Source organism: Semicossyphus pulcher, unplaced genomic scaffold, assembly GCF_022749685.1.
Source record: "Semicossyphus pulcher isolate SPU_LCO1_2020_fin unplaced genomic scaffold, fSemPul1.0.p SCAF_4, whole genome shotgun sequence".
In the NCBI taxonomy this organism is placed as follows: domain Eukaryota; kingdom Metazoa; phylum Chordata; class Actinopteri; order Labriformes; family Labridae; genus Semicossyphus; species Semicossyphus pulcher.
Window position 1 is genome coordinate 5,522,873 of NW_027211715.1, and position 13,340 is coordinate 5,536,212.

Below are 13,340 nucleotides of genomic sequence, written 5' to 3' on the forward strand. Positions count from 1 at the left end.
GAAACACTCTCTAAATACAGATCCACTCGCCTCAGTGAGACCCTTTAAATGTCTTGCACTCTGGAAGAACTAATACATCTCAGGAAGACTCTGCATACCTGATGGGTTTTGTAGAAGAACAAGCAGAAGTTGGTGAAAACCACCCAGAGTTTCTGCCAGCCGTTACTGTTCTTGAACTTCCTCAGGAGGTAACCTGAGAGCTGGTTCTTCAGAGGAAAAGAGCAGAAAATATAAAGGTTAGATTTTTAATATTAGGCTAATATTTCATCAGTAATTAAAAAATAAGAATGATTTGTGGCTGTGTGAGCACTGTGTTGTGAATTTTGCACTGATGTGTATTGATTAAGGTTTTGGAGTTGATGCATGCTTTATAGTCAAAGGGGAAACAAACAGGAACAGACAGTTTGCCTGTAATCTCTGATGGATGAAAACCAGACTACTCGGCTCAGAACTGACCTACTGGCACTTCTACAAGCCAATATATTTGCTTTATTTGTAGCCAGGTTTGACATATAAAGAAAACACTTTTTTAAGTATATATTTAAATGCATACACTACTCATCTAGTGAGAAAACAAATCCTAGCAATTGAAAGGAAGCCTCCTTTAACATTTAAACACTGGATTAGGGATACTTTGTGTTCTTGAACTAGGAAAAGTTGATATTTTGTATTTATGGGTCTTAAAATTATAAGTTGTTTAAAGTATGGCAGCCTGTTGTTACATTAACCAGTTGTAAATGCATTCATAATCTGATAAATCAGATTTTATGACAGTAATTTTGGTTGGTGTCGTCTTTCAGATTTCTCCTTAATTATGTTTGTTATGATTTTTATTTTATTTATTATTCTTTCAAACAGGACCATGTTGATTGTTTCATCATAAAGAGGTAAAAAACTGACACACTGGAGCTGCTACTTTTGTAAACGCTTTGTTTCCTGAGCAATGAGGGATTATAATCCAACATAACAGGTGCGATCACTTTCAGTTTCACGCCCAAGTAAGATCGCTGAACGGTCACCTGATTGTTGTGAGTGCTACTGTTTGTGGCCCTGTTGGACTCATTATTTAAACACATTTCCTGATCCAGGTTGTGCTTTGGTTCCATCAGTTATGAGAACATTGTTCTCACCAAGCTACAAAAAGAAACTCCTGAAGTTTCACTTCAAAGCAATGAACCTGCAGTGCATCAAAAGAAAACAGGAGTCTGGTGTTGTAAGAACTTCATCTGGAAAATTATTTACAATCTTACTGTCTTTATTTTTGTATTCATCAAATGTCTTTTATATTTTGAAAAGTTTGCAGTGTGAAGATTTTATTTTCCTCTAAGGTAAATTAGTCGACGTGTTATTTAACATGTAATGTTTCATTTCTACAAGTGTCTCAATTCTGAGCTCTTAGCCTTGTGTGCTTTCTTTTTCTTTTTTTGTCTTACTTAGTTATTTTCATTTTTCTTTATTTGTTTTGATGGGAAGGTATAGATTAGACCGGATGTTATGATTCGTATCTCTTGAGATGTGGCACATTTAATATGATGCATCCATAAATAAACGATCAGTGTTTGTTTTTCATTTCATTTCATCATGTGTTTAAATACATAGTTGGCTTTTTTAACCCAGTGATGCTTTCTATCAAGACTTCAAGGACAAAGTTTATTAACCGGACTTCTTCTCTTATCATCAATCTCTTACAGCCGGTGGCTCTAGTACCTGGTTCATGCGCAGGTAATCAGTGAGAGACAGGTTCTGGTTTCTGTACCAGCAAACATGTGTGATGGTGTTTGGTCTTTGGCCCTGACCGAGGAGATAGCGAGGAGGAAGTTCTGGTGAGACAGCCGGAGAGCTGAAGACTGAGAGAGTGAAGAGACAAAAGGGAGGAAAGAAAGAGTGCAGAGAAAGTGTTAGCATGTTAGCTTTTAGTGGAGGAAAAGGGAAAAGGAGTGAGGAAGTCCCCCAGGCCCCAGGTCTGTGGAGTAACAATGTTAGTGTCAAGAGAAATTATGACGAAAAGTTTCTTTGTTACACATTATTAATATTCTTCTGTATTAGAAATCAAGAACGAAGAGCAATCCAGAAGACCCTTCAGTCAAACAGTACAGATAGAAGAAACACAAGATATTAACAGTCACCAGGGGAAGAAGAGGAGCATCACAGGAAAAACTGAAAGGGTTAGAAAGAAATGGTGAAACGCAGAGATGGACCCCAGAGCAACAGACATGTTTCCAGGAATCTGCCGAGATGTCGTGATACGTGTAATTTAAAATGTAAGTCAAACTACTTATGGTGCGTGGATGTGTAAATGTGTGCGTCTTAATGCAGGCAGAGGAGGAGTACCTCCACAGCCAGGCTGTGATCAGACATAGACACGCTGGTGTTGCGGTGCCAGCACACATGCATGGTGGTGTTGGCACGGTGGTGTGTCTGCTTGTCCAGGGAAGTGCGGGAGGAGTTCATGTCATCCTCCGACTCCTGCTCCAGAGAAACCTCATCAGATGATCCTACGTGAGGAGGAGGGGGAGGTGGGGGAGGAGGCGGGACAGGAAGTTGTTTGGAGGAAAGGGATAAGCTGTTCATTTCAACAAGTACAGTTTCACAAGGAAGGAAAAAGGTCATTAAAAATCATTTTCTTATTCAGCTGAGGAAGAAATGAAAACGGACCATGAGGTTCACTTTCCCACAAATAAGTGCAATTCATGTTCACATAACACTGAGAACAATAGAAGCTCTTACTGTTGGAGTGATCACCGAGTCCAGGGTCGAGGAAGATGCTGGATTTCTCTTGTGACTTCTTGGACATTTCAATTGCCAGATTCAGATCCTCAATCCACTTCCCCATCTCCACTTTAGAGCTACAATCACAAACAGACAGACGGACGACAGGGAAACACACATGATGAGGTGTTGTGTGCATTTATGGTACTGTTTCCAAAGTCACTTGCACATTAATATAATTTTGAGGGTATACTTTCACTCATTCTTTAATTTATGAACATTAGATCAGTCTTTATGAAGGAGGAAATTACATTTACATGAAACGTTACGCATTTTTAAAAATCAAAATGTGCTAAAAACAAAATTTTTTGGGCCTTTTTGCCTTCAATGGACAGGAGAGCTGAAGATTGACCGGAAATGGGAACGAGTAGTATTAAATTTCCTTTTAGTTTAAATGAAGAACATTTCTCATCAGGAACAAGACACAAGTTTATTAACCACTACTAAGTTCGTATCCTTAACTGTTGAAATGAAATCTGTGGTGACGGGCTAGTTGTTGTTGCAGCAGCTAAACAAGCATGTCACGAGACTGCACACAAGCTCGTCTGCGCTGATAAGATACATTTATGCACATGTTTAACAGCATCCAGACTTTTTTGGAGTAGGGGCTGTACAACCATTTACACATGATTTCGAATAATAACTGATTCTCTGTTTGCTTTCACTTTTCTTTCTCCTTCTCACCTGGCAGCCACTACAATGGTCCTCTGAGCAGAGTAGATGGTGAAGCAGTGAGGGACTGACCACTCGTTTTCACTTTCCTCAACCTATGAAACAAGACAGATCCAGAGAACATCAGCCAAACACTTCAGAGCATTCAATCTCAAACACAATCATTGATTTCAGTTCAGGAATGTACGGGGAGACAAGTCAGGAAGTCTGACTCGAGTCACAGACCAGCCAAAGAGCCTCTACTGTTCCATCTATGGCTATGTTCAGAGTACAGGCACGTCAGATTTGTTATTCAAATCAGATCTTTAAAACAAAGTGTCCTGTTCCAAATGATCAGATCTGATTTGTGTATCCAGGCTTCACCAAACTATCTGCACGAGTTGCTGCGTTATCTGGTTCATTTTTCATTTTGTAAAATGAAGATCACGCTGTATTGAAGATGACTTGAAACTGTGATTGAGGCCATTAAGAAAATGTTTACTGAGGTAATGAATCAACTGATAAGTAGGCTCATTTTCTCTAAGACCACTTTACAATCGGACCTCAACCAGTAAAGACGCCCCCTGCTGGCCATTGCTAAGAACGCAGGTTTAAGGCACTGCAGCACTTTTTAAAACAAAAGGCTGTGACCACTTCTTGTATTCAGTCTAAGTCTAAAACATAATCAGATAATCTGGTTATGACATAAAACTATTTGGGTTGGCAGGCAGACGATGATGAGTTCATATCTTTCTTATCATTTATCCCTCAGTGCCAAAGTTTAAAACCCAAACAGACCTTTTTAGTGTTCCTTTATTACCACATCACTACGTCCTGCTAATACGTTGTTATTTGAGATGTCATTTACAACCAAACATAGCTGCGAGGACTCAAAGGATTCTGCCTGCTAGGTGTATTTCGTATTGATACTTTGTCTACACAAACATGGGAGAAGAAGGGAAGGGTTTGGGCATCCAAGCTGGCAGAGCTCAGAGGACTTACCGGAGCATCCAGCACTATGATCTGCAGCCAGGAGTAAAGCAGAGACATGTCACGTTAGGAGACCACGGCCCTCCCTTCCATACACACCGATCAGATCATACTGACAGTCCTAACCTACACATCCTACCATGAGCTATTTCTACTCCTCTGATTGTTTACCCAGAGAAGTAGAAGGAGGTTTACAAGAGGGATGAATTAGAGGGGTGACCGAGATCTTAGATACTCACGATCATGCCATGAAGGGGCAGCTGGCCGTGCACTTTGAACTGATTGGTCGCTGTAACACCTTTGCTTGTGTAGAGGAGCATGTCTGAGAACTGAAAAGACAACAGAGTCATTCATAACACACATTTGTTTTTAAGAGGTCATGCTTTTTAAAAAGTCTCAGTTTTGTACTTACCAGGAAAAACATTCTTTGCTGTAATCCCTTCTTGGTAAGCTTGTACAGACATCCCTCTCGGATGAACTCCTAAAAAAACAAACCAAAACAAAAGGTTGTCAGACACTTTGACCCCAGCACCCCCTGCGCTCTGCTCGGTGTCACTGCACTCACCCTGCCTGGTGCTGTTAGGTTCTCGATACCAATCAGGTCTCTCTGCAGCTCCGTCAGCTTCTGGAAGTTCTCCAGCCGGATGAGACTGCTCTGGAGCTGAGTGGCGATCTCAGCTACTTCCTTCAGAGCCTCTGTGAGGGAACAAAATGATCTGCGTTCAAAATAATTCCATAACAGAGCAAAGACAAATTTATTTTGTAGATATTTTGTATCAAATATTTCAAAGCACTAAGATCTTTTATTCAATCATCATTTGAAGCAACATCAGAAATATCTTGCTCATTATAACTCCCATAACTAGAAGAACAATAGAACATGCACCACATGTACAGTACCTACAGCGACAGCCAACACATGTATGGGAACTCTTAGGGCCTGTGTCCACCGACGGCGTTTCTTGCGCTGGCAGCGCTCACAACCTCAATTTCAAAGCGTTTCTCACCAGTGCTTACTGCTGATAGGTTACGCAAGTTGTCTGGCAGCACTTCCACTTCCCTTGATAGTGTCCTGTTTGTTTTAGATTGCTCTGTATGCTTAACATTTGATTTTATTCAAGGAATCTTTACAAAAAAAACATAAACAATGGAAAGGAATCGTGTCCTGGCGTAAGCAGCAGCTTTAAAAAAACAGAAGTCTTAGCTTATCCTCCGCCATTGTTCTTGAAAAGGTTGACCTGGGAATACCTGCCCTTCTTAATTTTGATTGGTCTGTGAGGGACTAGTGACATAGGTGAGCGTGGTGGTGCTCCCAAAAGTTGAACTATTTTCAACTGAGAGCACACGACTAAAAAACAGCTGACGCCGAGGTCGTTTCACTGAGGATGCTGAGCACTGAAAGCGATGAACTGCATTGGTTTTGTATAGAAAACAAGTGCTGCCCATCCAAAAAAAAAACACTGTTAGTGGACACAGGCCCTTATACCTTCATAATATTTTATAATTATCCTACGTTATATAATACTCTAATCCTGTAGAATTCAATACAGAAGATAAACGATTGTACATGGTCATATTTTGTGTCACGGTAAACCCTGATTCCAGTGCGTGCGTGCGTGCTTGCGTGCATGCGTTTGGCCTGGGTCAGGCCTTATACCATATATTTTATATTATACTTATCTAGTCTTTTATATCTATTGCTGACTATTTTTCTTCTTACTTTCAGTGTGTTATTTGATTTTGCAATGAGAAGCACTCTGGCTCCATGTTTGTATCAAAGTTTCTATATGACAAAAGCTGAGTTGATTTAAACAGGCTGAAAAATGAGTGCATTTTAGAAAACTTTAAACATTAACTGTAATCATGAGGACACATTTTTTTTAACAAACTTGACTGGGCTTTGTTTTAGGAATCCAGTAGGTAATATCCAGTAAGAGGACAATAGCCATGTAAAACTAACCCTTGCAGTCGTCGTGATCTCGGTGCGAGGGAGAATAATGCTTGCACAGTCTCTCCAGGATGAGCTTGTAGTGCATGAGGCGCTGGATGGGTTTGAGCAGGAATGTGTTGAGGGGCAGGTAGCAGACTTTCTGCAGCTCAAACTCTTTGTAGACCGTCTCCAGTTTCTTCAGCCTCTTGGTGGCTTTCTCTAGCTCCGTTAACACCTCGTCGTGTTTCTGCAGGTAGCTGGTGAATTCCTGAGGATAACAAGGAACATGAGTACATTAAGAAATACAGGACAAGGTATAAATGAGAGGTGAAGTTAAAGCTACTGTGTGGAACTTTCAGTTTGTTTCAATCTTGGTGACCCCTGTGATCAAAGCAGTATCTCTTATCTCTTTGCTGATCCAACCCACTCAGTCATTTTTTCCCACGTCTTGTTTGCTTTTGTAGGTCACACAGAGGCACCATCATTAACTACAATCTGTTTTATAACCAGCTAAGAACTGCTTAAGGGGCATGCTCACCTTAAGAGCACACATGTTCCTCAGCATCACATCACCAATCCTCTGGTAGTCCCCTTTAACGTGAGCGTTAGAGCGTCCCTCCCTATGGAAACAAATTTGCACAGTTAGTCTTTCTTACTCTCTCATCACAAGCTGCGACATGTCTTTATCACACAGAAAGAAATACTGAAACAGCACCCACCAGAGAGCCAGCCTCTGGTCTAACTCCTTCAGGAAGCCTCGATGGAACTCATAGATGGGGTCGATGTTGGAGAAGAGGAGGGTCATCAGGCCCTCAGGCATGGCGTTTTCTTTGATAACGGCGCTGCGAAACCACTGGGAAGAGGAGAGGGACAACAGAGTATTGATGCATTTATTTTCCATATGAATAGACTGTTACGTGTGTGTGATCTTAGATGAAGTCAGGTTAATGAGTTAGGAACCTCAAGGATCAACCACACCCTTAAAATGGTAATTTGGGTATTTTTACACCTGGTCCCTAATTTTACACTTTCCTAGGATCTATATGACGAATAAGATAAAAAGTGAAAAGTTTTGGAATTGTTCCTGGAGATGCCTTAGGCCAAAAATACATTCAAGTGTTAACTGGATTGTGATAATATACTCTACTTTTATGAAAGAAACTTAATGTTCATTGAGGTGGTTTTACATGATCCTTTTACATCCTTCATTTGTTCAGTGTGAGTTATTTTCAACTCAAGTGCATGATTCTATTTTTTTTTCAGTATGTTAATTGTTCTAGATTAAATGTATTTTCTGTCAAAAATGTATGTAATTAATTGTTTATGTTTTACTGTTTACTATTTATTATTTTGTTTCTATTGCACAAGATGTATTGTTATCTTTTGAATCATATTTTTAAAAACAATTTTTACTTTTTATGCTTATACATTTTTTCCACAATGATCACATTATTTTTACTTTGCCTTCTTAGATGCAAATAAGAGGGAAAAACGTGTAAATTAACTCACCACAGTGATAACCTCCAGGTCTTTCAGGTACGTTCGCTCTGTGGTCAGAATCTCTTTGGCAATGAAGTAGGCCTTGTCGGTGGGATATCGCTGAGGGAGAAGAGGGGCGTAAGTTTCAAAATAAGTGATGGACAATAAAACAAACATAAGAACTCAAATCTTTTCATGAACAAAAAGTTCCAAAATCCCATCCTATCCATCCATCCATTATCTATACCGCTTGTCCTGTTCAGGGTTGTGGGGGGCTGGATCACCTGTCAACCACAGGGCTGACACATAGAGACAGACAACCTTTCACGCTCATACTCACACTTATGGGCAATTTGGAGTCACCAATGAACCTAACGAGCATGCCTTTGGACTGTAGCCCACACATGCACGGGGAGAACATGCAAACTCCACACAGAAAGGCCCACTTTGTCCGAACTAGGAACCTTCTAGCTGTGAGGCGACAGCACTGACTACCATGCAGCACCCTCATCCTATCATTTATGTTTAATACTGTACATGGTCCCCTTTAAAATAAATGATAAATAATAAGTATAGTCTGTGCGTTTGGTGATTTCTACTTTGTGAGGCGGCGGGTTGGAAGGGTGGCAAGTGAGCAGTGTACCTTCCTCCTGCCCTCCTCCTCCTCCTCTAGCCTGGCAGTGCTGCCCACCTCGCTCAGGATGGGGCTTTGCAGGGGCGACGGGGCCTGGCCTGGCAGGCTGAGGGTTGACATCTGGAAGGAGGGCGACAGGCATAGGGGACCTTTGGATGTGAAGGGTGAGAGCTGAGGGCTGTCGACGACGGAGTCTGTGGAAGAGGGAGAATAAAAACTGTATAAATCAGTCAAGTCAAACACAGTTACAGGGGGTTTGGAAAGTAGAAATAAGAGACAAAAGTTTAAAGAGCTCTACCCAAACAGGAACAACATGATCGTTTGAAAGGGGTGGAGTTTAAGTCAACAACAATGCTCTCTAAAAGAAGTTGAACTTCACAATAAAAGCTTATTTTAACTGTGCTTAAATGTTGATCATACAGCCAAATGTAACAGTAAGCGTCATCTGCCTCTAACCAGCAAAGCCTCACAGTTCAACAAAAACAAGTCGCACAAGTGGCCACAAACAAAAGGAGAGACACCAGAGGAGACCAAAAGTAATGGTTCCCACATTTTCCCCCCAGCTTTTGTTTTCAGAGCCCTCCACATCAGGAGCAAATGATTCATCGGAGACTTCAACGAGCCCGGTTCCATTTCAGAGAACTTGCTCTTCTGCCTTTGTCCTGCCTGTGAGCTTTTGCTACACAACAAATCAGGAGACAAAACAAGCAGATAAAACGCTCGTCTCTCCTCTTTACTGGGTAGGGTCACCACAGCTGTTCTTCCACTTCTATTAGAGAGAGAGAAAAAAAGGAGTGGGGGAAGGCCGAGAGGGAGGAAAAAAAGAGTCACTACTCGACCCGGAAATAATTGCTCACGCAAAGACTTATCAGGAATGTGGCCTGTCTGGAGGGAAAGAAGTTGTTTATAGTTTATCTCTATGTGCCCCACAGGGAATGACACGAGAGGGGGGCTAGAGCGGCTGTCGGGCTCCGACGCAGAAAGAAAACGAGGGTTTGCAGTGGAATGATTTGGCACAAAGCCTGGGCAAACAGGGAGCACACACACACACTCAGCTGGAATTAGGTTGAGGAATCTTGTGTATGAGTTTGACCCAACCCCCAACAGCATGAGAGTTTGAAAACTACTTGCTGGCTTGTTGCATTTCATGGGCTTCTTTTATAAATGCTTTTACACTTAATACTAATAGGATAATCTGTAGAAGGTCATTAAATAATCCAACAGAAAATAAACAAACTGACTGAACTGAGTACAATGCAGAGTTTGTTTCTCCTACAAATGAAAGAAGCTTTTAAAGATATAATGTGAGGGGAACAGTCGATCACAATTTGGTTCAGTAGAGTTTAATTTGGTTTCATATTATTTGGAAAATATGAAGCTAAAACACAATTTTAATATAATATAATAATAATGAATATAAAATAATTTTAACTCTGACATTCATGGTACCCAAAAGTGATTACTTTATTCTTGAGAATAAAACATACAATCATTAAGTACAGGTTATTTATTATAATAATAAGTCAATATACATGTTCAGGATTAAGTGAAGATTACTTGATGCCTAAGTGCAGTTAGCTTAGCTGGTTATAACTGTCAGCCATGTCATTGACTAAATCTTTAGATGTGAAAAAATCATGTGGAAGAAAAAGAATCAAAGCAAAAATAATAAAAATCCATCGAGACATACGCCCGATGAAACGGACCGACTCTACTACCATGTTTCACAGCGTCCAAGGCGACATGGAAACAACTGTGACACCTGTGATTGTAGTGAGATTATAAAAAAAAATAGTTGTCTTTGAGTGAAAAAAATGGCTACTTGCCATCCTTCAAAATGACAATGAGAGCTAATGAGTTTTTAAAAAAATGTCTCCTTATTACTAAAGAGGAAAACTTAATTTAGATCACCCCCTTTCCACAGATGTTCACCAGAAACATCTTCACAATCGCTATTGAAACGTAAACAGGAACGACACCTGAGACAAGCATGAAGCCATGTTGCATGAAAAGAGTGAAAGTAAGCGCTTAAAGGCACTGAGGAAGGCACTGACAAAGGGAAGACTGTATTATGTACAGAAAAGCCCACCTTTCAAAAGTCAAGTTAGAGCTAAACCGAGCTCTAATGAAATCAAGTAAAAGATTCCACCTGTGTGTTACCTGTTGACATTGACGGCAAAAAGCCAAAGCTTTGCCACGTACACGCGTTTCTAAGGTAGGCAGTGTGGCCCAGGTGTCAGACTCAGCATGTCAAAAATGTTTGAGCAAGTTAACAAATTACTACTTATAAGTTTAATAAACACAATTCTTTTGTGTTTTATGGCAAGAGTGACATCCTTTTAAGACAAAATTGACAAGATTCTGAGGCCCGGAGTTTCTATAAAAAAGATCTAAAAAAAGCTTTGTGCCTGCTATTATCTAAGTGACTGGCCACACAACAGCAAAATATAATTCCTATACCCATACATAAAAGACAACATAAAAAATCCAGCTAACAAAAAGGAGACTTTCATAACTAATGTGCAAAAGACCCAGTTTTCCTTCCAATAAGCAATTATCATCTTGTTGGTACCCGAAAGACAGCGAAAACACCAAAACATGCTGATGGCCACATACCAGAATAGAGCGCAACATTATTTTCTGTTGTTTGTACTATTATGTACCGACGTTTCAACAAGAGCCTGAATGACTTTCACCAGCAGGAAGTTTAGGTGATAGTTTAGAAGTTACAAACATTGATGGATTCTAAGGTTAAAAAGTGCTACATCTAGAAAGTACTGAAATTAACAATATAATACATGGTTTACAAAGTGTTGCAGGCTTGCCACAGTAGCACAAAGCCATTAAGATGATACATTCATTTAACTAAAAGTGGTGTTAACAGTGTACCTAATGGCTCATTAGTACACTGTTTACAGTCTTCAACTTAAGCTAAAATGTTAGTTGGTGTCTATTTCTGTGAAATATATTTTTAATCCTTCAGGTATCATGAATTTGAAGTGCATGATACCAACTTGATGCTGTGGACTAATCTAATGTGAAAAATGCTGAATCCAGCCAGCAGATGTCAGTGAGGCACTGAAGTACAAACAGGAAAGTGTCTCTGCTGCATGTCTTCTTTAATTACAGGAGGCCTGTGAGAATCACTGAACCTGGATGACTTTCAGTTTTATTTTTACCCTGAGATTATAGACATGAGATTAGAGACAGATTAATGATTAACAACTCTACACTGCATGAGAAGTACCATCTAAGAAATGAGAATTAAAGCCCTCATGATGATTATAACCAGTAATAACAATAGATGTGTGTTTTAAGTACTTTGTAAATTAGAATATCACATTATAAAAGCTACAATATAGGTAGAAATCATCCTATAAAACTATACATCAATTACAAATTTCTTTTAATAAGTTGTATCGTTTGAAAATCGTTTTCCTGACATGCCGAGTGAAATTATCTTGCAGTCAGTAAACGGCAGGCTAATCTAACAAAATATGCCTTTGCTTATGTGAACATTGGCGTGTTATAGGATGTGAAACATGTATTATACAAAGATATAAAGCTTCTAAAGTGAGAGCATTGATTAGCATTTTCTGAAATGTTAGAGGTGTTGCCCAGAAAGTATGATAAAAAATGCTAAAAATAAGCTTAATGTTGTAGAAAAGACAAAACCTATGTCATCTAAGAATCTCATGAAAATTAAGTCCAAAACCTGATAAACCGAGCTCCATGAGAAGACAGGAGTGATCACAAAAAAAGCACCACAACCTGACCATGGCAGGGTAACGCCAGGCGGTCAAATCACTGCTACAAACAATAAGAATATAGCTCCTGCAGAGAACCAACATATAGAAGAACAAATGTTTTCCTCTACTTCTCAGTAGAGATAGAAACAAGAGGCAAGTGCGACAATCGTACTTTTTAAAGATGTGCATAACTGCTGACAGGAGTGCAGGCTGTTGGAAATTAAATCCAAGCACAAACACAAACATTCGTTTAAAGCCGTCTTATGATGAAAGCATTGTGGTTGTCAAAAGTGCTGTTGAGACTAAAAAAAAGAGAGAACTAAACTGTTGCAGCTTATTATCACTATGAATTACAATGTCATAAAAATGTTCCTCTATAATGTGGAAAGCCCCAGACTGAGGCCTCAAGTGCTACAAGCTTATGTGTTCTACATTTTAATGTGAGGGGATCCAGAGGGGTCGGCAAGTGCGAGGGCCTGCAAGTTGTGGCACTGAAGCAGGAAACCCTCTATTCCACCGCTTCCTGTCAGTGGGTTACTGTAGAACAGGTTCTGCTCAGGTGGGAGGACGCTATCAGAGCCCCAGTCAGAGTCTGAATCTGAGCTGCCGTTCCCTGAGCCCTCAGTGGCTGTGGGTGGGTAGCTGAGCTGCTCGAGCTGCTCTACTAGGTCACTGAACTGCACAGCAGAGCTGCTCTCAGACCGCACAGAGTACGCCGGGAAATTGACCATCGAGCTGCCCTCAGACTGGATGTCAGAGCCGGGAAGGCGAAGTGAGGAGGAGTCAGCACCTCCGTAACCCACTGACATGGACTCACCTGCAGAGCTGAGCCCCAGGTTGTCCAGGGAGCTGCATTCAGAGCGGTTATTAAGCAAGGAGCTGGTCTCAGAATGACCAACAATGCTGTCAGGGAATGCATTTGTATTCCCATTCAAGTCCTCAATGCCTACGCTAAACATTCTGTTTTTGCTAAGGTCCTCAACAAAATCGAAATGATCTACTTTATCAACAAGCCCAAAAGTAAAGGCCTCCGCGCCCCCACCGTAAAAAGAGATTTCAGTGGGATCGTCATCTATGAACTCCTCAGTGACATGCAGCGGCGCGCTGGACATTGAGAACAAGGGATTCTGTTTTGTAC

The 13,340-nt window shown here is 40.5% G+C and overlaps 1 protein-coding gene across 2 annotated transcripts in view; it reads right to left on the bottom strand.

Annotated features, from left to right (window-relative positions):
- farp2 (FERM, RhoGEF and pleckstrin domain protein 2) overlaps positions 1–13,340 on the bottom strand; it is a 33,882-nt gene that overhangs the window by 2,890 nt on the left and 17,652 nt on the right. Inside the window, exons 14-26 of one of the 2 annotated variants that reach the window (XM_069679665.1) lie at positions 8,463–8,647; positions 7,850–7,939; positions 7,060–7,193; positions 6,879–6,960; positions 6,371–6,608; positions 4,976–5,106; positions 4,823–4,891; positions 4,650–4,739; positions 3,454–3,536; positions 2,728–2,846; positions 2,332–2,495; positions 1,708–1,884; positions 99–206 (exon numbers count right to left, since the gene is read on the bottom strand). In XM_069679665.1, the coding sequence (XP_069535766.1) occupies positions 99–206; positions 1,708–1,884; positions 2,332–2,495; positions 2,728–2,846; positions 3,454–3,536; positions 4,650–4,739; positions 4,823–4,891; positions 4,976–5,106; positions 6,371–6,608; positions 6,879–6,960; positions 7,060–7,193; positions 7,850–7,939; positions 8,463–8,647 (1,670 nt within the window). The remainder of the gene's footprint in view (positions 1–98; positions 207–1,707; positions 1,885–2,331; positions 2,496–2,727; positions 2,847–3,453; positions 3,537–4,649; positions 4,740–4,822; positions 4,892–4,975; positions 5,107–6,370; positions 6,609–6,878; positions 6,961–7,059; positions 7,194–7,849; positions 7,940–8,462; positions 8,648–13,340) is intronic. The other variant, XM_069679664.1, reaches the window with a different exon arrangement.